General features: G+C 44.7%; 1 protein-coding gene across 1 annotated transcript in view; it reads left to right on the top strand.

Annotated features, from left to right (window-relative positions):
• The window catches only part of LOC147668214 (voltage-dependent calcium channel subunit alpha-2/delta-4-like), a 987,093-nt gene that overhangs the window by 335,228 nt on the left and 628,377 nt on the right, over positions 1-23,488 (top strand). Inside the window, exons 6-10 of the mRNA XM_086948696.1 lie at positions 7,361-7,492; positions 12,816-12,876; positions 17,110-17,260; positions 19,391-19,465; positions 21,828-21,917. Of these exons, the coding sequence (XP_086804822.1) occupies positions 7,361-7,492; positions 12,816-12,876; positions 17,110-17,260; positions 19,391-19,465; positions 21,828-21,917 (509 nt within the window). The remainder of the gene's footprint in view (positions 1-7,360; positions 7,493-12,815; positions 12,877-17,109; positions 17,261-19,390; positions 19,466-21,827; positions 21,918-23,488) is intronic.

Below are 23,488 nucleotides of genomic sequence, written 5' to 3'. Positions count from 1 at the left end.
TCTCTTTTCAACACTGGCGAAGAGTGGAGCTTGCGGGGGACAAGCCTACCACTAACTCTCCCCATTTTCGTGAACCCACGAATTGCCATCTTCTCCTCATTGATTGTGAAGAGGTGACCTTCTTCGACTTTCGACGGACTCTCCTGCTGTTCCCGACTTCCTGAGAGGCTCCACGCCGAAATTGGCCAATTTTGTGTATTTTGCCTTATTTCTCTGCCGTTGCTGTTCCTCACGACGCTGCTGGTGACACTACTCCCATGCGCTTGCTCATGCACGCAGATTCTACAAGTCAGTCGCGTCATCACGTGACACGCATGTCACATTACGCTATGTGCGTGCCGCCATCTTTGTTTTCGCGTCTCCATGACAACCAGCACTTCACCACGGAACCCGACTTACCGCTACGGATCCCTCATCTTTTACCGCTTTATCGCTATGGATTACTAATTTGTTGTTCTTCAGGTCATTTATAGGTATGGTTTTCCTTGCTTTGGTCCGTAACTGACATAGAGAAGCTGCCTGTTACAGCGCTTACTAATTTTCAAGCCTGTACTTGTTTGCTGCTTTGCCCTTCAAGTTGCCTTTTTGCCGCATTGCCTTTTTAGTCCATGACTTTGAAAAGCTGCCTGGGCCTGCACTCATTGATCTTCAAACCTATACTTGTTTGGGATTTAATTTTGTTTTCCTTTTGCATTTAATTAATCAAACAGCTAACTGAACTGAACTTTACACTAAAGCTTCACCATGGCTGCCACTACAATGAGCCAGCCACCTCCATTTATTTGCGAAAAAGGTGAACCATTGATACCATGGAAAAGATGGAAACTACTTTTTGATTCATATTTGGTAGCTATTGGAGGTGAAAAGTTCTTGGCTCATAGGAGACAAGCCATTCTCCTTCATATTCTGGGAGTGGAAGGGCGCAACATTTATGAGAGTATTGACGTAATTCCTGTTGGTGAGGGTTATGGTGAACCGTCTGATGTGTTCGAAATGTCCATAAAAATTTTGGAAATATATTTTGGGCCGCGCATCAATGTTGTTTTAGAAAGGCACACATTTTTTATGAGGATCCAAGAGCCTGATGAAAAAAATTGGGAATTATATAGCTTCACTAAAGAGTCTAGCCCACACTTGTGAGTTTGGTGACCTTACTGACTCGTTGACACGCGATCAACTGGTCAGGTGCACTAACAGTCCTAGAGTACAAGAAAAACATCTGTCTAAAAACCCATTTCTCAAGGAAGCTATAGCCATCGTAGAGGGGATGGAAAATACCCCTGGTTCGGTCAAAGAGATAAAATCCCATAAGGCAATAACTGACAATGCTCCAACTCCCAGTAGCATTCATGAGTTCACCCAAAAGGAGACATCTCAAGACTCTGTTGACAATGTCTCCAAAATTATGCGTGGAACCAAGGCCAAACCTTCCACGGATTTTTCAAGAATGTTTTGTGTGGGGACAGTTACTACCAGGAGGACTGACAGGCTGGCAGCTGGAGTTGGTGGTTCTGCATTTCAAGAAATAAAAGTCTATGAAAACTTACCAGTCTGTTTCTTTTTAACAGTATGCAAATCTGCCTTGGTTCTACTCCAATAAAATCTGTCCAGATTGAGCTGCCAGGCCAGGTCCCCTCTGACATAGTTGGTCGGCGTCAGATTAGTGTGGCATTCCAATGCCAGCAAACCTCCCCAGCCACGCCCCCCTTGGGGTGGAGCCAGAAGGGGGATGCAACAAACTAGGATTGCACTCTAGGGTCCCCTTTCCACTCTAAACAGAAGCGCGTGAACCCCTGATACAGATAGGGGGTTTAGTCTATTTCAAAATTCTTTATTGAGATGCAATTCATATAAACAATAGCACAAAATGTAACATGTTTAAAGAATGGTAGTGCGCCTCGAAATGAGGCAATAACCATCATACAGGTTGATTGTATTATGGAGAAATAAAACTAACAATAAAGTGATGTAAATTTTAATAGTTGTAGGTAATAAACTGATCGGATATGTGGTTTATCAAGTATGTGCACTGCCAACAGGTGGTTGCTAGAATGGCAACTGACCAAGTTGTGAGCCTGCACATTCGTTAATCTGCATCCACCAAGCTCCAAGCCCCTCACAGGTAGGTCACTTCCAGGGTGGGGGCTTGGAGCTTAGCCTGCAGGTTGAACCTCAGTCTCTCCTCTTTTGGGAAAGTATGGTGGATATTGCATCCATGAGTGAGGGTGTAGAGGATTCACATGTGCATGTAGAGATGCACAGTCTACATTCATCTTGTACCACAAATAATGGTTGCATCCTCTGTTGGTGTTTCCTTGCATGGGGTGATTGCATGCATACATTTATCACTCTGGGGGCTGTTTCCATTGAACATAGATAAAGCAAACGTCAGAACTTAAGCATCGAGGGAGGATTGCTGTTAGATCCCCTAGCAAGAGGGTAAGGAATCATTTGTTTACAGCAAATGTATGCAGTTGCCATTGGATAGCACATGACACACACATATACTGTATGTCACAACCAAGACACAAAGGAGGGGAGGGTTGGTATCTCCTCCTCTGGCAGGGAGCAGGACCTTATTTCTGTGTAATGTGTATTCACTCGTCACTGGTACATGGAATGGCGTTGGCTAATTGCATTGGCTAGGTTTGTGGGCCAACTCCCATGGCTATACAAAGAGACTAATTAAACAATATGCGAAAAAGAACAAAAATGAAGCGAACCATGGTATTAAACCTAATATGGACCCAGCGGTGGGTGATGCAGAAGCCACAATGTTTTCCCCCAATGTTAGTCCAAAATTAGGTTACAAAGGTATACTAATTGTGCCCAGGTGTGGATGGGAAGTATCCCACAGTGTAGCCAGTCACTGAATTAAGGTATCCCTCAGTGACCACAGTATACCAAGAGGGGGCTGTGTTTTCAGACAGTAGCTTAGTTGGACACTCTATGGTTGTGCAACAGCTATGATCTCCTTGGCCCCACAGACGGACCAGAGCAAAGACACCCCCCGCCCCCTTTAGCTATATGCAGACTAATGGTTCAGGTGTCAGCTTTGGGCATATTTAAACAAATCCAGTGCCCATAATGGGTGCCAGCCGAGTGATCGGGCTCATAACTCAGAGTGCAATTGGTAGCCCAAAGGCAAAACTATATTTGACCCTTTGCCATAACTTATCCACTAAAGCTCTGAGTCTGGGAGATGGCACGAGTACTAGGAGGCAATGCTGAGGCTGTAGTGCCACCTTCAGAATGACCTGGGCATCACTGCTGAGAGGCACAGGTTCTGTAAACGCAGACAGCAGATTCATGAGGCTGGCAAGGGTTGTGGCCTCATTAGGGATCATGGCAACCACTCATGAAATAGAGAGACCCATGGACCAGCATTTTTGGAATCAAATCACTAGTGATTGATCCTGCAAGGAAACACAAGAAAAGCTTATGTATTACAGTACTCCTTCTTTAGAAGGAAAGAAATGCTGTAGCTAAATGGTTAGAACGTCAGTGTCGGCTCGCAGAGGGAGTGCTGCGGGTGGTGAGGGGGGCAGGGTGGGGGGGTAGTGGAAGTGGACATATGACGGCAAGGAGAAAAGTAAGTATAAAAAATAAATAAAACTATTTTTCTTGAGCTTGCTGCATCGCCAACTCAGCTTTGATGTGAACAAGGCCACTGGACGTGGCCGAAACGCGTCAGAGACAGCACTCTTTGAAATACATTTGAAAATTTGAAATTTGGCACCAGCGAAGTGAGAGTCCGTGTCCTAGTTTGTGCGCGATTAAACTTGGATTGCGTTGTTCGAGATATATATATATACACACACACACACACATATACACACACAGGCATATATATATATATATATATATATATATATATATATATATATATATATATATATATATATATATATATATATATATACATACACATATGTGTCGGGGTGAATATATCAACATATATATCAAATACAAACTGACTAAGTCGCACGCCCGGGATTTGTAAATTTCACATTTATTTGAAAATAGCATATGCATCTACCAAACACCACAGACTCGTTTCAACTGTTTCCGTCTTTTTTAAAGTGGATAAGTCCCTTAACAGTCTCTTTTTATAATTTTGACTCTATAATCCATTAAGAGGTATTATGGTATAAATAGAGACTGTAAATGAACTCATCCACTTTAAAAACTGTACGTTTAAAATGGCATGTTTTAACTGAAATCTTCGCCTAACCATAACGTCACTTTAACCGTTATTTTTTTTCAGTGAATTTCTAGGGCTTTTCATATGTAAAGTAACATTTTATTACCATACTTAAAGCCAACCCCCTCTGGGAGTTGGCCGCAAGGCCTGGCCTGTGATCAGGCCCTGTATCCAACTCCCTGCAGACAATCAACGGCCTTTGGCCTTGCATGGCAGAGGGTTGGCCGTGGGGCCTGGCCTGAAGCCTGGCCTTGCAGCCAACCCCCATGGGTAGCCAACCCCCGCAGTGCACAGGCTGGGATTTGCTGCAGACAGCCAACCCCCTGTGCCCAGCGTAGGTTTAGCTGCAGGGCATTGCCTCTGAGCAGCTAACCCTATGCCAAGCACGTCCTTCTGCAGCACTAAAATATCAAAAGCGAGCCTATTGGCTTTATGAATGTGTGAGTATATCAACATTTATAAAGCAGACCCATCATCTTTCTCCAAAAATCATCAATCATTTTATTTCAATATGTATTTCAATTATTCTCACAATGCTATGTTTATTTTGTTTTTGTTGAAAACGTTATTTGTTTATATGCAAGATAAACAAACACCCATAACATAGTACAACCTCCCGTCCCCATAAACAGATCTATTGCGTCACCTTACAATATCGTCCCCAAATATCCTGCAAATCACCAGCCCCGACCCAAGGCACCCATCAATATCCATCTCTTGTATTGCACACCAGAAAGAAAAGGCAATACATTCCCACTCGGCTAGGCGCACCATTCAATTAAGACAAGAGAGTCAAACCCCCCCCCCAGACTTTCCTTTATTCCTTATCACATCCCCTGCCACAACAAATTTCCCTTTCCATTAATCAACAAAGTTCCATACCGACCAACCAGTCTTGGTGTTGGGGAAGTGTCCCCGAGCCCCATTTCCTAGCTATGTTACGTTTCGCCACCAGATCAACAGGTCTTGTGAAAGTGTGTGGTGTCCATCTGTCCCCATAGTCCCAGCAGTGTAAGTCAAGGCAGAAGCTCCAATGGTGTCCCTGTTGCGTACTCCAAGTTCCCCGTCATCATCCCCCAGAGACTGTTGAGTTTAGGGCAGATCCAGAGCATTTAATAAAATGCGCCCTCCTGACTGTATCCCCTAAGACAATCGGGATCCGCAGCCCTTCCTAGAGTATGAAGCAGTATTCATGAATAATAGACTATGTAAGATTTTAAATTGGATCAAACTGAGAATCTCCGGGAGGGCCACCTCCGCCGCAAGCATTAATGACTCTTGCCAATCATCTTCATCCAAGTCCCCGTTATCCCATACCCATGGACGGCTCAGTGGGGTTTGTGTATTTCTCATCAGGGTCCCATATATTCCATAAAGCAACTTTTCCCCCACTGGGTCACCTTCTTTCCAACGTTGAGTCTTCCTGCATCTCCTCAGTCGGCAAGACAGTGTGAAAGAGGGCAGCTCACAACTGAGCGTATTTCAACCATTGTGCAGTAGGTATCTGGTATTCTGTCGGTAAATGAGAAAATGAGACATCCCAATTGGCATCCCATACCTCTGCGAGGGTCGAAATGCCTATTTTGTCCAACCCTAGAAAACCCGTCAGGGCCCCCGTACATGTAAGCATAGCGCTTTCCCGCAGTGGTGTTCTCGGAGTCTGTCTGTTTCCTCCTTTGGTTAGTTTCCTCCAAGTCCTATCCACTGTTTCCATATCTGGACACATCTTTCATCCTCTTCATCCTTTCCTCCGTCTATCTTCTGGGAGCTCGGCTGATACAGAGAGGCATCAAGAGGGCCATGTCTACAGATAACAAGACATTAAAGAGGTAGGATGTCTGAATGTTAGGTTTTGAAATGATATTCAAGTGTTGTAAAGCAGGGGGCAGAAGTGAGTTTTTTAACTTTTTCAAGGGCGGGAAAGGGTCAGAGAGGAGTTTGAAAACAACCACAAATGCATAAGCTAAGTAGATGTGCACAAACTTGCAAGGAGCGCGGTAGAGATTTGCTCAAGAAAATATTTGTGCGAGAGAAGCCTCATGAGAATGTAAAACCTTGTATCGATTGCAGAAGTAGTTTTACCTTTACACTCGTCTTTGAGAATCAGTCCCACAGATTTTAAAAAGTATTTTGACTTCAGATGTTAAGTGTGACCAATGAGATCTTGGCTTCTCGGTGCCACAAAAAAGCCTGGGTCATAAAGAGTTTAAACGTTGTACAATTTCTTTGTAGACACATTTTTGAAATTTGACGTATTTTGGTGGGGCTAGTCTAGATATATTATTTTCAATAAAAAAGGGCAGTTTGTGTCCGTTACAGTCTAATTCATTAATGAGCAGCCTCAGATGAATTCAAGCTGGAACTGCGAGCTTAGCCCGAAGCTGCCGGAGACGCCATTTTGAAACCAATTCGCTACACATGCTGAAAGATTTTTTTTGAAAATGTACTTTGTAAAAGCACATTGGTTCGTATGAGGAAAGGGAAATAAATGTGCCAAAAGAGTTTCTTACTTATAAGTTTAATATTGACTTTTAACTCCATGATAATATAATTACACTGCCTATAACATCCCCCCAGTCTCCTCAAATGCAAGCGGCATGTATGTGTATGTATGTATGTATAGGCATTTATATAGCGCACTACTTACCCGGAGGGTCCCAAGGCGCTTCGACCGCTGCGAAACCCTTCCTGGCTTCCCTGAGAGATGGTCCCTTAATGAGTATCTCCAGGGTGAGACCAGGCATCCCCAGCGGTCTGGTGGGGCCGTTAGTGAAGATGAGGCAAGCTAATGCCCAGAGTTGCCGAGTGTGATCGCTGATCAGAGTGGGCACCGAGGCGAGAGAATTATCGAGTCCGCTGACCCTGGTCCAGAAACCTGCCGCGCCGGGAATCGAACCCTGGTCCCGGGCCGTTCTCTGCTCTCGGGTCTGCCGCCTCTAACCAGTGAGCCACACTCCTTTCTCTGTGGGATCTTGTCAGGTTTATAGCCCCAGTATATCCATGGTTCATACACACTTTCCCTCATTTGGCAATACTTTAACCGCATTTGTGGCAACACATTTGTTTGGGAAGCCACACCTATTTGCTGTATGAGTGTAAAACTCTTTGTTTTTCTTTTGTATCATCTCTTTCTCTCATCTCCTTTTCTTTGGATAGATCCTGATATTCTTAATGGAGTTTTCATGTCTGAGGCCTTAAACCCGGTGTTTGTGGAAAACTTCGAAAAGGACCCAACGTTAACTTGGCAATACTTCGGCAGCTCTACCGGCTTCTTCCGGCTCTACCCAGGTGTGTACGCTTCGTGCAAGAAAGAGTGAGTCGCAGATATATCTATAAAGTGTAACTTTCCAATAACACGTACAAGAGATCTCCTCTCGCCTGCCATTCCATTGAACCATGTTCCTCTATCGGAGAATGTGATGAGGTGATACCTCTGCTGAAGGCAACTACTGCTAGGTATAGATTCCAACTGGTGTGGGTAAACATGATTAAATTACATTGCATTTATAATCTTGTCACATGGCTTTCACTACAATCGTGTGCGTGACACTGTGTAAATGCTATGCAGTCCACCTCCTTACTCTATAGTTTAAGAGTGGTGCAGGGTCTAGAACATGATTGGACCAGGACAAGGAACAGTAATGCAGAACGAATCTGGTCTAGAACGTTGTAGGCGGGGGAAGAATTACAGGGGACAAGGGTAGGAAATAGATGGTTAAATGGTTGGGGTAGGAAGAATATTGGGAAGGTAAAGGAGAAAAACTAGGAAAAAAACGCTCAGTCGCTGACTTTGTTCTATTTGGCCCATCACAAGCAGTTGTGATATTTACATTTATCGGACAGCAAGGCTATAGATGGAGAGCGTCTCTTCCCAGAGACTTCCTGAAATGTCAGATGCAGCCATGTCATCATATCCTGTTTATCTTCATGCCATCAGACCCTAGGGAGGCATGCATTACATTCCACAGCAAACCGCCTCTTGCAGCTCTTCTGGCATGAGATCTTTATTCAGTTCCCTAGAAATGCCTTGTCCCGTCTCCTTAGCAACTGTGTCATGCTGTGAGCGGAGGCCATCATCTTTATCCGAATACAGTGTCAGATAGAAGATACCTTTGGATTCAGCAAGGGGTGCATCACATTACCACCTTGTCTCAATGAATGTATAGTTTTCTCATGGGATTCTTTCCACAGCATCATGGCAAGAATACTTCCCATTTTTACCTCCATTCGGTCACTGGAAAGGGATCGCCTGGCATCTCGTAAGATGGGTGTACTCTTGTTCCTACTGTTTTAATGTCCATCTCACTTTCTTAATTTCTTTAATGAGCTCAGTTCTTCTTACCAGTATTTGTAGAACCTGGAGACAGGACTTCAACATGCATTCGCAGGGAGCTGGTCCTTGTAGACAAAGATACCAGTTCAATTAATTCTGCCAGGTCACTATTCCGCGCTATCTACTGTTCAGCTCTTTCTTTGCTTTCGCTCCACAGTTATCCGATTGCATCTATTGTGCCTTCTTCACTGTTGTTCTGCAGAGGCTCATGTGTTGGATCACTGGATGCAAAACAGATTTGTTTCTGAGAGACATATCATGTGCTACTAAAAATGCGCTTCTTGTAAGACATCGACCCATCTTTATTTAAGAAGGTTAAGGACGTCATTAGTAGGAAGCGAGAACAAGTGGATTTGATTTAAATTAAATGGACAATGAGGGCCAAGAAGACAGCCAAACATGGTCTTTCATTGGTCCTCATTGTAGTTTGCCATTGTGAGAATTTGACGACAGTGATTGACAGTATATAGTTGTGCAAGAGGTAATACGGGATGCTGGTAATCTTGAAGGAACTCATCATAAAATTAAAGAGCCAATTCTGATGATGTATATACATAGACAATGATGCAGCTATCATGTACCACAGTCTCTTTCTCTTGCCCTTCTTTACACTGCCTTGCTCTGATACCCTGTTAACTCCACGTTTCTCCTCCTCTTTGTGTGTATCCATTGATATGTTGTGGTTTCCCCTCTCACTTTCTCTTTCTCCCTCTCTGTCTGCCTCAATTTTTCTCCCCTTGTCTTTCTGTCCTCTTGCTTTCCTGCCTGTCTCTTTCTGGTCCTTCTCTCTCACTCTCTCTCTCTCTCTCTGTCATATATTTTCTCTGTGCTATTCCTCTTTTTTTGCATCTCTATCTCTCTCTTGTTCTCTCCATCATTCTCTAAGTATCTCACTTTTTCTCACTTTCTCTCCCACATTATCGTCCCTTCCTGCCTGGCTCTTAATCAAACAATCAACCAATCAATCAATCAGGGATTTATAGAGCGCACTACTTACCCGTGAGGGTCTCAAGGCACTGGGGGAGGAAGGGTTTGGGCGCTCCAAGGTCATCCGAAGAGCCAGGTATTGAGGCCCTTTTTGAAGGTTTGCAGTGTCAGGCTTCGTCTGATGCTGAGGGGGAGTTCGTTCCAGGTCTTGGCTATGATGTAGGAAAAGGATCTGCCCCCCGTTCTGGATCTGTAGATGCTGGGGACCTCGGCAAGGGCTAGGTCGACGGAGCGCAGGTTTCTCTTGGGGGCGTGGAAGTAGATTCTTTCGTTAAGGTATCGGGGTCTGGTGTTATGGAGGACTTTGTAGGCGTGTTTGAGCAGTTTGAAGGTTACTCTCTTTTCAACAGGGAGCCAGTGGAAGTCGCGGAGGTGCTGATGATGTGATGTCGTGGGATGCTGAGGGTGAGTCTGGCTGCGGCATTCTGGACTGTCTGGAGTTTGCAAAGGAGTGTTTTGTTGATTCCGGTGTAGATCGTGTTTCCGTAGTCCAGCCTTCTGGTGATGAGTGCATGGGTGACGGTCTTTCTGGAGTCGGGGGATCCATTTGAAGGTCTTGCAGAGTATGAGGAGGGTGTTGAAGCATGTCGAGGACACGACGTTGATCTGGCGGTGCAAGGTGTGTGAGGAGTTGAGTATGATGCCGAGGTTGCAGGCGTAATCCATGGGGGTGGGTGGGTTTCTGAGGGCGGGGCCACCAGGAGTCATCCCATGCGAAGGGGGTGGATCCGAGGATGAGGTCTTCTGTTTTATCCGATTTGAGCGTCAGGCAGCTGCTGCTCAGCCAGGATGCAACATACTTTATTCCTTCCTGGAAACTGTGCCTGGTCATGTCGGGTTCCTTTGTGAGGGAAAGGATGAGCTGGGTGTCGTCGGCGTACGATACTATGCTGAGTCTGTGTTTTTTGGCGATGGTTGCAAGGGGGTGCCATGTACATGTGGAAGAGTATGGATCCCCCTGAGGAAGGATCCTTGGGGTACTCCGCATCTGAACTCTGTGGGTTCGTCGAGGAAGGGCGGAGTCTGTTTCTTTGTGTTCTGCCAAAGAGAAAGGAGCAAATCCATACAAAGCAGTTCCCTGTATGCCGGCGTTGCGGAGTCTGGCGCTAGTGTGCAGAGGGAGATGGTATCGAAGACTGCTGAGAGGTCTAGTAGTATGAGGGCTGCACTGTGGCCTTGATCGAGGAGGGTGCGGATGTTTTCAGTGGCTGCTATGAGTACGATCTTAGTGTTGTGGTTACTGGGGAATCTGGATTGAGATGAGTTGAGGATGTTGTTTGATTCTATGAGGTCCGTTACTGGGTGTTGACGATGTTCTCAAAAACTTTGGTGGCGAAGGGGAGGAGAGAGATGGGCCTGTAGTTCTTGAGGTCAGTCGGGTCCACAGAAAGCTTCTTGAGGAGGGGTTTGACTTCAGTTTGTTTCCAGTCGTCGGGGAACGTGCCTGTTTCGAGGTCAGTTGATTTATTGTCTGTCATAGTTCTGGTGCAATGAGGGAGGTGGCCTTGTGGAAGTTGTGCCGCGGGCATGTGTCAGTGGGTGCTCCGGAGTGGATGTTTATCATAGTCTTTGATGTATCTCTTGTGGTGACAGGAGTCCAGGTGAGGAGGGTTGGCTGGGTGGCGTCGCTGTTGGAGGTTGTTGGGTCGGTTCTGTGGTCTTGTTTGTTGAAGTTTTCATAGGATGTGCTGAGTTTGTTGCAGAGGTCCTGGGAGAGAGGGACGTCGGTGGTGTCACTGTGGAGTCTGGTGAATTCTTGTATGATGGTGAAGAGTTCCTTGGAGTTGTGGGAGTTGGAGAGGATTCTGTCCTGTATTAAGTTTCTCTTGTTGATCTGATCAGTTGGTGGTGTGTCATGGTGGCAGCCCTGTAGAGGGTGAGTGCTTCCGGGGTTTTGCTGTTTCTCCATTCTTCCTCCAGTCATTGGCACAAGCGCTTGGATTCTTGTAGGTCCGTGGTGAGCCAGGTGGCTTTTGTGTTGTGTTGTCTGTCAGAGTACTGGAGAGGGGCAATAGTGTTGGTGCAATTGGCGATCCATTGGTGAAGGTCATTGGCAGCATTGTTGGCGTCTGTCAAGGTAGGGGAGGAGTGCGGCTGAGGGTAGCGCTGAGGTGTTCTTCTGTGAGCTTGTTCCAGTTTCTGCGTGGGAGGCGTGGGCTTGTGTGCGGTGGGTTTCGAGAAGGAGAAATGGACGCAGTGGTGGTCGGTCCAGAGAGGTTCTGTGGTGTGGCTGAAGTGAATGTTCTTTCCTTTGGCAAAGATGGGGTCAAGAACGTGCCCCTCTGTGTGGGTGGTGGTGGTGTTGGGGGTGGAGACAAGTTGCTTCAGTCCAATGTTGGCGAGATTCTCTAGAAGGGTGTTGGTGTTAGGGTAGCTCATGTTGTCTAGGTGGAAATTCAGGTCTCTGAGTAGTACGTAGTCTGTGGAGGCGAAGGCATGGGGGCGATGTAGTCTGCGATGGTGTTGGTGAATGGGGAGCAGAGTCCGAGTGGTCTGTAGGCGAGAGTTCTGCGGAGTGTCGTTCTGGGGTTAGGGTGGATCTGGAAGTGGATGTGTTCCATCGAGGGTGAGGCGGCATTTGAGATGGAGGTTGTTAGTCGAAGGGAGATTTTGTGACCGATGGCGATGCCTCCTCCCGGTTGCATGGGGCTGTCTTTCCTTAGGAACTTGTATCTGTTGGGAATGGCGGTGGCGATGTCTGGAGTGGAGCTGGCGCTGGTCCTGGTCTCTGTGAGGAAGGTGACGTCGGGCGAGAGGGTGTTGAGGAGGTCCCAAACTTCTACTGAGTATCAGTGCAGGGAGCATACATTGAGGAGGATACAGCTTAGGAGGTTGAGTGCACTGGTGTCCGGTTGGTTGGTGGTAGCTGTCTGGTTCTGCAGGTGGGCGAAGGTGCGGCAGCAGTGTCGGCAGGAGAAAAGGCCTTGGGAGTTGCTCTGCGTCAAGAGCTGGCAGCTGCTGTTGCGTCAAGGGTTGAGTGCGTGGAGAGTGCTGGAGTCGTAGCGGCGGGGTCTGAGTGCCAGGGTCCCTTGCGCTGGTCGCGGTCATGTTGCCGATGGGAGCAGAAGGGCTTGCCTTTGGCACACAACAGCGGTGCGCCTGCAGCGTGCATCCACTTTTAGTATTCTCACGCTATCTCTCTCTTTCTCTTTTAACTCTCTCTTTGTGCATTCGATTTGACACCCCACTTCGCAAACACATATACCATGAAGTTAAAAATGTAATGAGGAAGTCGAGACGCATGGTTTAGCTCCATGATGGGGATTTTCATTTTTGTCAATGTCTTTTCAGGTATCAAATGGGCTCCTGACGACAACGGAGTAATCGCATTTGATTGCAGGAACAGAGGCTGGTAAGTTCACTGGATATTACTTCCTCATTATGCTCCCCTCTGTCACTGGGGTGGTATGTGTTTGTTTTTATTCCTAATCAATGACATTAGCATTTTCTTTTGTCACCCACTTTACTGCATGATGGAGAGAACACAGATCAGTTAACAGCATATGCTTTTCAGTTATTGCACAATCTGATCAGAATCATCTCCAATCTGTTGAGGTTTTGGGCCATATGTATCAACACACCCTTTTGCGATTCCTAAATAGCGATTTTTAAGGAATCGCTATTTAGGAATCGCAAAATGGTATGTATGAAGAAATTCCTTAATCTTCCCTATTTGCGAATTCACATTTTGCGAATTCGCAATTAAGGAATAATTTCGAATGCATTCCTATGGGCCAGGAGGCCCATAGGAATGATTGCGAAATAATTCTCAAATTGCGACTTCGCAATTTGCTAATCGCAATTTGAGAATTATTTCAAGGGTGCAGGGGTGTCTCAAAGACACCCTGCTGCACCCCTGAAATGTACACGAGTGTGCATATGGCGCACATACATGCCCTATGGGCATGTTTGTGCATCACATGCCACCTTCAAAAATGCCAAATTGTGCATTTTTTGAAGAATTCGCAAGTTACCATCAACTACAAGTTGGTGGTAATTTGCGAATTCTTAATCATAATTTGCAGCCCAAAAATGCTACATACATAGCATTTAAGGAATCGCAAAATTGCGATTCCTTAAATGCTATGACAAAATAAGGAATCGCAAATCTTTGCTATTCCTTATTTTGCGAATATTTCATACATCCCAAAACATGCAAAAAGGCCGTTTGCGATTCTGCGAATTTCGGCCTTTGCGATTCGAAAAAGGCTTGATACATATGGCCCTAAGTCTCGTTTAGAGGTGGACGGAGACAGGACAGCCGCTAAGTTTTAGCAACTGTCCCATCTTCCCACCTTTTTCAACACTCACCACATTCACAATGCGGGGGATGGTGGTTCGCAGGACAGCTCTGTTTCTAGAGCAACCATTCAGTAAACCCAGGTTCTGTACTTTGCTAGAGACGTCATCCTGTTTAGAGCAGCCCTGGGCGCCATTCCCACCGTTGTTGTTCCATCCACAGGAAGACTGCACAAATGCGCTGTTGGAAAATACTGCCAGCACTTCATGACATTCCTGTTTTTTTCCAAGAGCAAAGTTCCCCCCCCCCCATCCCCCAGTCCTCCTAATCATCACTGTTGTTTTCACCATAGACATTCCCAATATGTAGACAGAAGCAGCTTAGTGGGGAAAAAATGCAGAAATGTTGGTAAACTCTTGATTCAGTGACCCGCTGCGGTTAGGTTGGTGAAGACACTGCTTCCACCACCGTGGTCCTACTGCGTCTAGGTCAACAAACTCCACATTAGTCCATAGTGGCCATTAAAGGTTAAAAAGAATCTCATATTCTCTGTGAATGCCCCTGAAACCTAATCTGATAGGTTAAATGTTTCTGTGCTGCACCCCTGGCAAGAATTGATGCGGGGGACCCATAACACTAGCACGCCTTTAAATGCGACCCATAACACTAGCACGCCTTTAAATGCAACCCATAACACTAGCACGCCTTTAAATGCGACCCATAACACTAGCACGCCTTTAAATGCGACCCATAATACTAGCACACCTTTAAATGTGACCCATAACACTAGCACGCCTTTAAATGTGACCCATAACACTAGCACACCTTTAAACTAGCACGCCTTTAAATGCGACCCATAACACTAGCACGCCTTTAAATGCGACCCATAACACTAGCACGCCTTTAAATGCGACCCATACACTAGCACACCTTTAAATGCGACCCATAACACTAGCACACCTTTAAATGTGACCCATAACACTAGCACGCCTTTAAATGCGACCCATAACACTAGCACGCCTTTAAATGCAACCCATAACACTAGCACGCCTTTAAATGCGACCCATAACACTAGCACGCCTTTAAATGCGACCCATAATACTAGCACTTCTTTAAATGCCACCATTTTATTTCCATCTTATCTGACCAGGACGAGGGCGCTTCCAATTGAGAGTGAGCATCATGCTGAAAGTCTGAGTGCATCAGACTGATCTTGGCTTTATGAGAGCTCCTGAATCCTACCACAAAGAGTTCTGGGATGACTGCAGTGCTATGGAAAATGCCCCCAATGTGGCTGCTGGGGCAGATCTGGTCTTGAATCACCCCCTTAGCCTGGCCACTCTCTTTCTGTGCTGTGTTACATTCTCTGTTAAAGACACTGTAACAGTGACCACCGTGTAGAGGATACTCTTCCACTAGCATGCTGAGCAACTGGCTTACTACACAGAGCAGTGCTGTTGTGTGAACCTAGAAACTGTGTAGGAGAAGGATGGAAGAAGTCTGCACAAGGATGGTCGAGTGCATTTCCTGCAAGACCCCTCACTAATTAAGGAGGCAGTGTGGCCCGTCTCTTGCTACTCTATTGATGACATAACTCAGAAATCAGTCAGTGAGTCAAATAATATTTAATTGGTTAATAAAAACCATAAAAGATACAAGCACATAATAAAAACATTTAAAGACCGACGTATACATACAAAGATAGCAGATAGCAGCAAGAAGTAAACAACCGCTGAGGCAGAATTGATCTTGGCATCATAAAAACACAACATCTTTAAAAATACGGTATTTAAAAGAAAGCCAATAAAATCTATGAGTGTAAGCGCATACAATATACACCATGTGTCAATCACCTCCTTCTTTTACTGAGCCTGACAGCAGTTATTAAAAACCTAGCAACATTAAAACAAATTCAGTAGGTAACATTTGTAAAAACATAAAAGCAGGTCTGGCCTAAGTGAACTGCTTCTCTTTCAGTAGAGGAAAAATGCATTGTCTGCAAGAGACACAATAAAGATCGCAAAACAGATATCTTATAATAAAATAATGTACACTTTGATGAAATGCAGAAACATGCCTCCAGTGAAGTGTGTACACAATGCAATGAATGTGAAACCAGGGGTACAAGATCAAATAATGCTTGAATGCAGAGGTGCTTTTCAACACTGTATTCGAGACAAACTGTGCAAGTGACACACCCTTTACCTGGTGCAATTAACCTAAGGGTGATGTAGGGTTTTCTTTTGCATTACTTCACACATTTTTCAGTGGTTACTGGGATTCATTTTATAGTGCCCAGTTAATTAAACATAGAATTACGTGGTAAGTTGTATATTTAGCTCGACATGACGTACTTTAGCAAACATGACGTACTTTGGCAAAGATCACTATTTAGAGAAGTATCTCTCCGAGTTTGTTCCCATCTTCTTATATATTCTACTAGTTACTGACCTATCGCGACTAGTACTGTCATGATGCTCTCCGATACTGTAAAATACAAACATTTCCAGTTATTGCAGCTGGCTTTGTACCTTTCGGCCCCCCCTCTACTTACATTCAGAGACAGGTGCACATTTAACCAATGCCCCAAATACATTTTTCTTTGTATAAATAACATGTATTAGGGTTATGTTAAAGGCAGCAGTGTTATTCATTATAATGTTTGCTAAATAACTTTTAGAAATTGGATCTTCGTGCTATTGTAAAATAATGTTTTCTTTCCACCCTCACCAACATTGTTACACTAATATTTGCATAATGCTAAAACAGTCCAAACTATATGTATTGCCTATATATGAATATTGACTTATGAACATTCTATGACACAGTATATCTAAGGTAAATATGCTTATCTGGCATTTCTGCTTCACTACAATTATGCCAACACATCTTTGTGTGTTAGAAAACACATGGATTACACTTCTGTTGCCTATATGAAACACCCGCATAAAATGAAAGTCTGTCTACCATCTCTAAGTATGGCATCAATTATATAAGCTCCCAACTTTTATTTAAATTTCTATTTAAGATTCACACAATAACAGAGGGCATAAGTGCAGGTGGTCAGGAAGAGTTAGCCCATGCTTATCTGATTTCCCCTCGATTATGCGGCACTGTTCCACATCCCTTCGTGTGAATTGTACGACCCCACCAACAAATTTACCTTCACTCCTCAAAGTCAAACCTATTCACTTTCCAAATGTATACATTTATTCATACAGTCATCATCGCACACAAACTTTGCATTTGCCCGGGAGAAGTTATGTTGAAGTACAGTAAGATGTCTGGACTCTCCATCTGAGGCTAGCTCAAGGATGCTCTGTTTCATTTTGCATTGTCTCCAAGGTACATCCAGGCGGCTACTTCCCCAAAGGACATTGTGATCTTGGTAGATGTCAGTGGCAGCATGAAAGGCCTGAGGATGACTATCGCTAAACACACCATCACGACAATCTTGGACACGCTAGGAGAGAATGACTTTGTCAACGTCATTGCGGTAAGGTTTAAGTTATTTTAGGAACTAAAGTTAGAGCAAAGAAAATATTAGGAATACAAAGATGTGCTTTCGGCAATATAGGCTAGATTATTGTTTGTATTCTTTTTCTTTGGTACTAAATTTATGTTTGTATTTTTTTTTTGGTAGTAAATGTAAGAGATTTTATTCACTGAGGAATCTGTAGACACACACAAGGACTCAGAGAGAAAGGTTGTCCCTTGTGTGTGTACTCTCTTTGGACTACCTCCTCTTTGGACTGTGCAACATAAAAATTACAACTATAATTGTTTAAACAATTGGAAGACTGAAGTACAGTTTCTAATTGGCACATTTATTGTTTTCATCCCATGTTTCATTTTGTAAACCGGGTTTGCCGTAGGTTCTCTTTCCTTTTTCCTAAGTTTTGTACGTTTATGTATAATGTATAATCTTATATCGTAACATCTAGGCACAGACCAGGTACCGAAACCAGGAGTAAAGATTAGTATGTCTGAAAATAAGTTACAATAAATAAGGTTTTGTAAATTTGAATACATCACCAATGATTAATTTTAGTACTCACAGTGGAAATTACTTTAGTTACAATTTGTACGAAATCTTCAAGACAGCAGCTAAAATGAGTGGCAAACTAGTTTTGAAAATTTTGTGAAGAATTGACAAATGGCGCCCAAGCTACTAGCAAAACAAAAAACTATTTTCCTATGAAAACTAGGTCCTATCTGTAACTACCTACTGGTGACCACCATTTAATGCTATTTTTAATCATTATTACATTTATTTTAAAACTTTTGTTTGATGTAGAATTATTTCAATTAATTCAAAACATATCTTTTAACAATATTTAATAAAAAAAGTAACTAAAAACAAAAATGTCACAGTGGGTTGGAATTTTTTTAATTATTATTTTAGAAATATTATTAAATAATTAAATTAATATTTTCAAAATAAATAATTATTTAATACACAGTTAATTTGAGTCCATGTACTGTAAAATGTATTTGATTAGTTCTATGTTAATAAATATTTAAATTATTTCACTTTCAAATGTTAAATTAACATATGTTTTAATGATTCTTTAAAAGAATCATAAGTTATTAATTTTCCCTATACTTTCCTATGGAGAGATCTCCAATCAAGTGGCAAAGAGTACCATCTACATGTGAAAAGTTAATAGTATTAGTTTTTCACTTGTAAATTTACTTTTGGAGGCCACCAATCACTGGTTTTAGGGGGATGGAGAAATCTAAGTGTACACTTTGGTGTAAATCTAAACTCAGAAATGATGAATAACACATTGGCGTAGAATTAAACCTAAGTGCAGGAGTAAAGCTATATGTGAGTAAATCTGCATGTGTAAATGTACTTTTGTGAATACAACCCGAGAGTTTTTATTAATGTAGTAGACTTCTGCCACCCAAGCATTTCACACAGACTAAGATTAGGAATAATAAAACCAAAGCGATAATTGTGTACTACGGAACCAATATGAAACGAGAAGTAGGGCGCGTCCTGAGGGTTTGCATGGATGTAGAGAGTCTTCCAGCTCTGGTTAGTGTGGTCAAGGCAACCCACAATGACAGAGATAGCTTTATCACCTGGTCTATGTGAACAGCTCTGGAGATCACTCTATTCTCTCCAGTGCTCAGCAATCAACCCTCGCTTGTAATCGGGCTCTAGTGGCATAACTGGTCAGCATCGCCTCGGAAGCAGAGAATCACCCCCCTCGCCGCCTCCCCCCCCCCCAGATTAGAGATTTAAGGCATGTCATTAGATCACAGGAGGAGAGGCCATGCGTGGTCTGTGGAGACACATGTGAATATATGCCTGCGAAATACCTTTTCGATACCATGTAGTAGGAGTAACACAAGCTTGTTTAATCATATTAAATGGCAAAAGCATGTACCCCCACACAAATATATCTAGCATTTATATTAGGCATCTTTTCCTATCCACCCAAGTCAGAAATGTGGCGCTCTGCATATTGTAAATTCTGTTTGGTGGCATAAAGTCCTCTGTTGATTGTGCAGACAACACTGGAAACCTTGATGTGACGCATCAACGTCATTCAGGCGGTATCATCATGTCCAAGGTCGCTGCTTTACTTTCTGTGTCTTGTCTTGTTTTCCGCAGTACAATGATTATGTTCATTACATCGAGCCATGTTTCAAGGGGATGCTGGTTCAAGCGGACAGAGACAACCGTGAGGTGAGTCCTAATGGGCGCTGCACGCTGCCATGGTCGAATTTGTGTACCTTGTGCTCTCATAGGTCAAGCCAACAACCGAAGGATGAAAGGGGGAGCAGTTTACTAGAATACATTTCTTCACAAAGATGGCCGAAATGCTCTGCTGTTTGTGGCAACTCTAACATTATCTCCCCCCGTACAGTCAGCATTTTCTGTGTTACAAGGACGTCACAGACCCGCCTCCCATTTGCTGGGATGGCAATGTTAGGTAGGAGGGGTCTAGGCGCTTCGAACTTAGTTTACCAGAATATGGCTCTTTACAACAAATGAGTTGTTCAGGCATTCCATTACAACACTGTTGTTACAACGACCGCACTGTTTCAACGCAAACAATTGCATTGCAAGTCGTTTCAACGACTTGCTGTAGGGGGCTATCTGGACTTAGGAATAGTATTATTTACTATTCCTACTCCAGTTTGTAACAGTAGGGAAGGGGTTGGATTCTAAATCCAACACCAGTGCGCCCCCTACAGCGACTTGCGATGTAATGGTACGCATGGTAACAACGCAGTCGTTGTAACAACTGCATTTTAAATGAACCGCATTGTGGAGACAGCACTGTAAACGCTGTTTCCCTGTTTACCACTGCGGTAGGGGACTCGACACGTCCTTTATTTCAATGGCCAGATATCAGACCAGAATATGGTATAACTAACTATTCATGGAAATTACGCCAGCTCTTTTAACACATTTGCTAATTTTTTTTATATTGAAGTGTGAAGTCCATATTTTTATTTTATTGTAATGAACAATGACTTTTCATCCTTACACAATCTCACTTATGATATTGACTTCAGATCAGGTTATATTTAAACACTGAATTATTACTACAGAACCCAGGACTCGTGTTTTTAACTAACCAAAGTCTCCACCCCGAGGCTGTTTATTTACAGTTTTGGCTTGGAGCAGTTAAGCGTGCTGAGAAAACTTTGGTGTTGAACGATTTCCTTCCTGGTAAACCAGGCCCCATGACATCTGGTAGTGATGGCAGACAGCATGACCTGAACCAGACTGGGAAAAACAATCAACCCTGGCAAAACAAACAGAACTATGTAGTGTGGGAGGGGTGTGGAAAGCAAACCTACCCCTCTTCAGTACGTTTGATGCAGCTCCACCCCTCCCCCCCCCCCCAGAACAATTTAGAATACAACGAGTCCACGTGGTCCTAATTAAAGCACAGCCTTTCAAATATACTCACCAGGGAGTTTGAAGGAAGGATCTATGAAATGTTTCATAGTAGTTGCATCGGTACACCTCGCCACCCAAATGATACACAGACAAGTAAGTTTGGGAATAAGATGTTGCAGGTTTATTTGTGATACAAATAACAGAGCGGGTTAACTGACAGGCGACCCCCCTAAGCCCCGCAACCCCTTGTTGCAGGGCGCCTGATGTTGAGCCAATGACGCGGACACAATGGCCCTGGCCAGGTGTCGATCCTGGGAGGCACCAGCCTCCCACCGGTGGACCTATCGTCCACCTGCCCCACCCTCCAGACAAGGGAGAGTCAACTCACACCTTGCCCATCCAGGCGGGGCGTTTATTAGCAAACCCCCGGTTGTTCAGGCTTACAACCGCCCTAAGGACTAACGGGGTGCCGTTGAACCAAGTCCCCGAGAAGGACCCCTCGGCTTACATATGACTCAGCGCTGTGCCTTTGCACTGGGGCTTCAGGTCCTGTTCCTGCGCCTGTCCTGCATGGGGGGTCGCCTTGTAACACCTCCTGCAACCTAGAAAACATAAATACAACATTAATATTCCCCCCTCACCACTTCCCCCCTTTCAGCGGGTGAGCGGTAGGGAGGGGAGCTGAAACTTGCGGGCCTCGCGTCCGGGGTCGTGAGGGAGAGGGCCTAGGGGGGCTAACGGGCCTAAGGCTGGCGAGGGGCAGCCTAGCGACCACAGTGGTAGAGGGGCAGCAGCAAAGAGGACGCCGGGAGGGAGGAGCTCCCCTATAACCTCCCAGGAAAAGGGGGGGTGGCCTGACCTAGCGTGACCCCGCCTCCCCCGCCCCCTCCCTCCCACGGGCTGGCCTCGGTTCCCTGCGCCCTACTACGGGGTTTGCCCTCCCATGGGGGTCCCTTGCAGGGACCTCGGGCATCCTTCATTTCGTCGGGCCTTGCATAGCAACCAGGATCTATATATCTCCAAGGCAGGAAATCATGACTGTTCATGTGCCAGCAAAGAGGCACTACAAAGTATGTGCAGATAAAATGTACTACATTATCTGCATTAACTACGTAAAAGAGATTGTCCCTGCTGTCGTCGTGTATTTATTGTGTCCGATACTAACAGACTACTCTCTGTATGTTCATGTTTTTAGCACTTCAAGCAACTGGTGGACGAGCTTCAAGCCAAAGGGGTGGGGACAGTCAACAACGCCTTGATTGAATCTTTCAAAATCCTAAGGGAGGTAAGAGCGCTCACAGAAAGGGGTCATGTGGACGGAGCCAGATTATAAATACAGAAACAACAAGTACTAAAGAGAGAGAATAAAGTTTTAGTATCTAAAAATAGAACTGTGTCTCTAAGGGAACCTCTTTCTGGGTGGGGATGAACCTGTTTCCTCGATGCTCAAGATTGTAAGCCAAACACTCAGAGATAGAGATTTTTAAGTAAAAAATGCGCCCTATTCGGATTACTTCAATGTTGCAGTTAAATTCCAACTTTTCAGGGCTTTACAAAGGACCCCAGGGCCCACCTGGATATCCACACAAGTGAAAGAGTGCAAAGAACACCCATTCCACTGAAGGTGCAAATTCTGCATGCGGAGATGTGCATAAGCATGTGGAAAATGTGTTATCTCATGGTGAAATTCATTCCACTCCCTGTAGGAGGTGCGTTAAAATCCACAAACAAAGGGGTTTTCAGTTTTCACCTTCTGTTGATTGTAGGCCTACCCAGAAACAGCTAGGTAGATGACTTTCACACTCCATTTGTCAACGCATAAATTCCACCACATTGGTAGAGTTTGTGCAACTGAATTACCACCGTTTCAGGATTTGAAATGTACTTGCATAAAGTGGCCTTTGTGCTCCTCATATTAGGCTAAGTGAGCAGGGTTCCTTTAAATGTGAGCCTGTTCTGTAAGTCCACGGCGTCGAGAGCTGAGTGGCGTAAGAGGTGATGCACTAGTATTGGTGTTATATTTCTCACTGAGACCTTCGACATGGTAATGATGAAATGGTTTCTAAAAGAGGCAGATTGAAGGATATCCTAAACATGTTGGGGGCGGCATGGCCATCATTGGTATGGTGCAGATATGAACAGTTGTTCGTTCTTGGTAGCAAGTGTTTCATTTGAAAAGGTGCACCAGTGGTGGCTGGCATGGCTCATGTATGGTGGGGCGGGTGGTGCCGCGCAGCTAGGGGGCATGAGAGGGGCGCGAGGGGGGATGGGGGAACGGTGCACAATGTAATAAATAAATAAATAAATGAACACTTACTTTGCCGCGCTGAGTCCCACGTCTCTGCTCCTGCTCTCCTCGTCGGACTCGAGGCACAGGAAGCACAGCCAGGCTCCCCAGGGACAGGAAGCACAGCCAGGCTCCCCTGACCAATCACAACGCTGCAATGTAGCATTGTGGTTTTTAAGCACCCAGGCTCCCCTGACCAATCACAACGCTGCAATGCAGCGTTGTGATTGGTCTGAGCATCCTGGTTCAACGCTCAGCCAGGGAATGTGGGCCTGAACATGTTCTCCACGCAGGCTGTAATGCAGCCTGCGTGGAGAACAGGGAGAGTTTGCATGACTGTTTCGGGCGGCCTGAGAGAGTCAGCCAAAGAGTCATTTGCACTTAGGAGTGGGCAAACCACTCCTCCCCGGCCCTGTGCTCCTAGAGCATAGCAGCCGCGCCCACATGCCCGCCCGCAAAGCAACATGGAAACCTAAAATGATAACAACTCAATGTTATTATCATTTTGTGTGTCCTCTACTTTTCACTGCTTAAAAGCAGTGGGGCGACGCTCTTCCGCCATAGCAGAG

This window comes from Lissotriton vulgaris, unplaced genomic scaffold, assembly GCF_964263255.1.
Source record: "Lissotriton vulgaris unplaced genomic scaffold, aLisVul1.2 SCAFFOLD_214, whole genome shotgun sequence".
Taxonomy (NCBI): domain Eukaryota; kingdom Metazoa; phylum Chordata; class Amphibia; order Caudata; family Salamandridae; genus Lissotriton; species Lissotriton vulgaris.
This window is presented reverse-complemented; position numbering and strand designations above follow the sequence as displayed.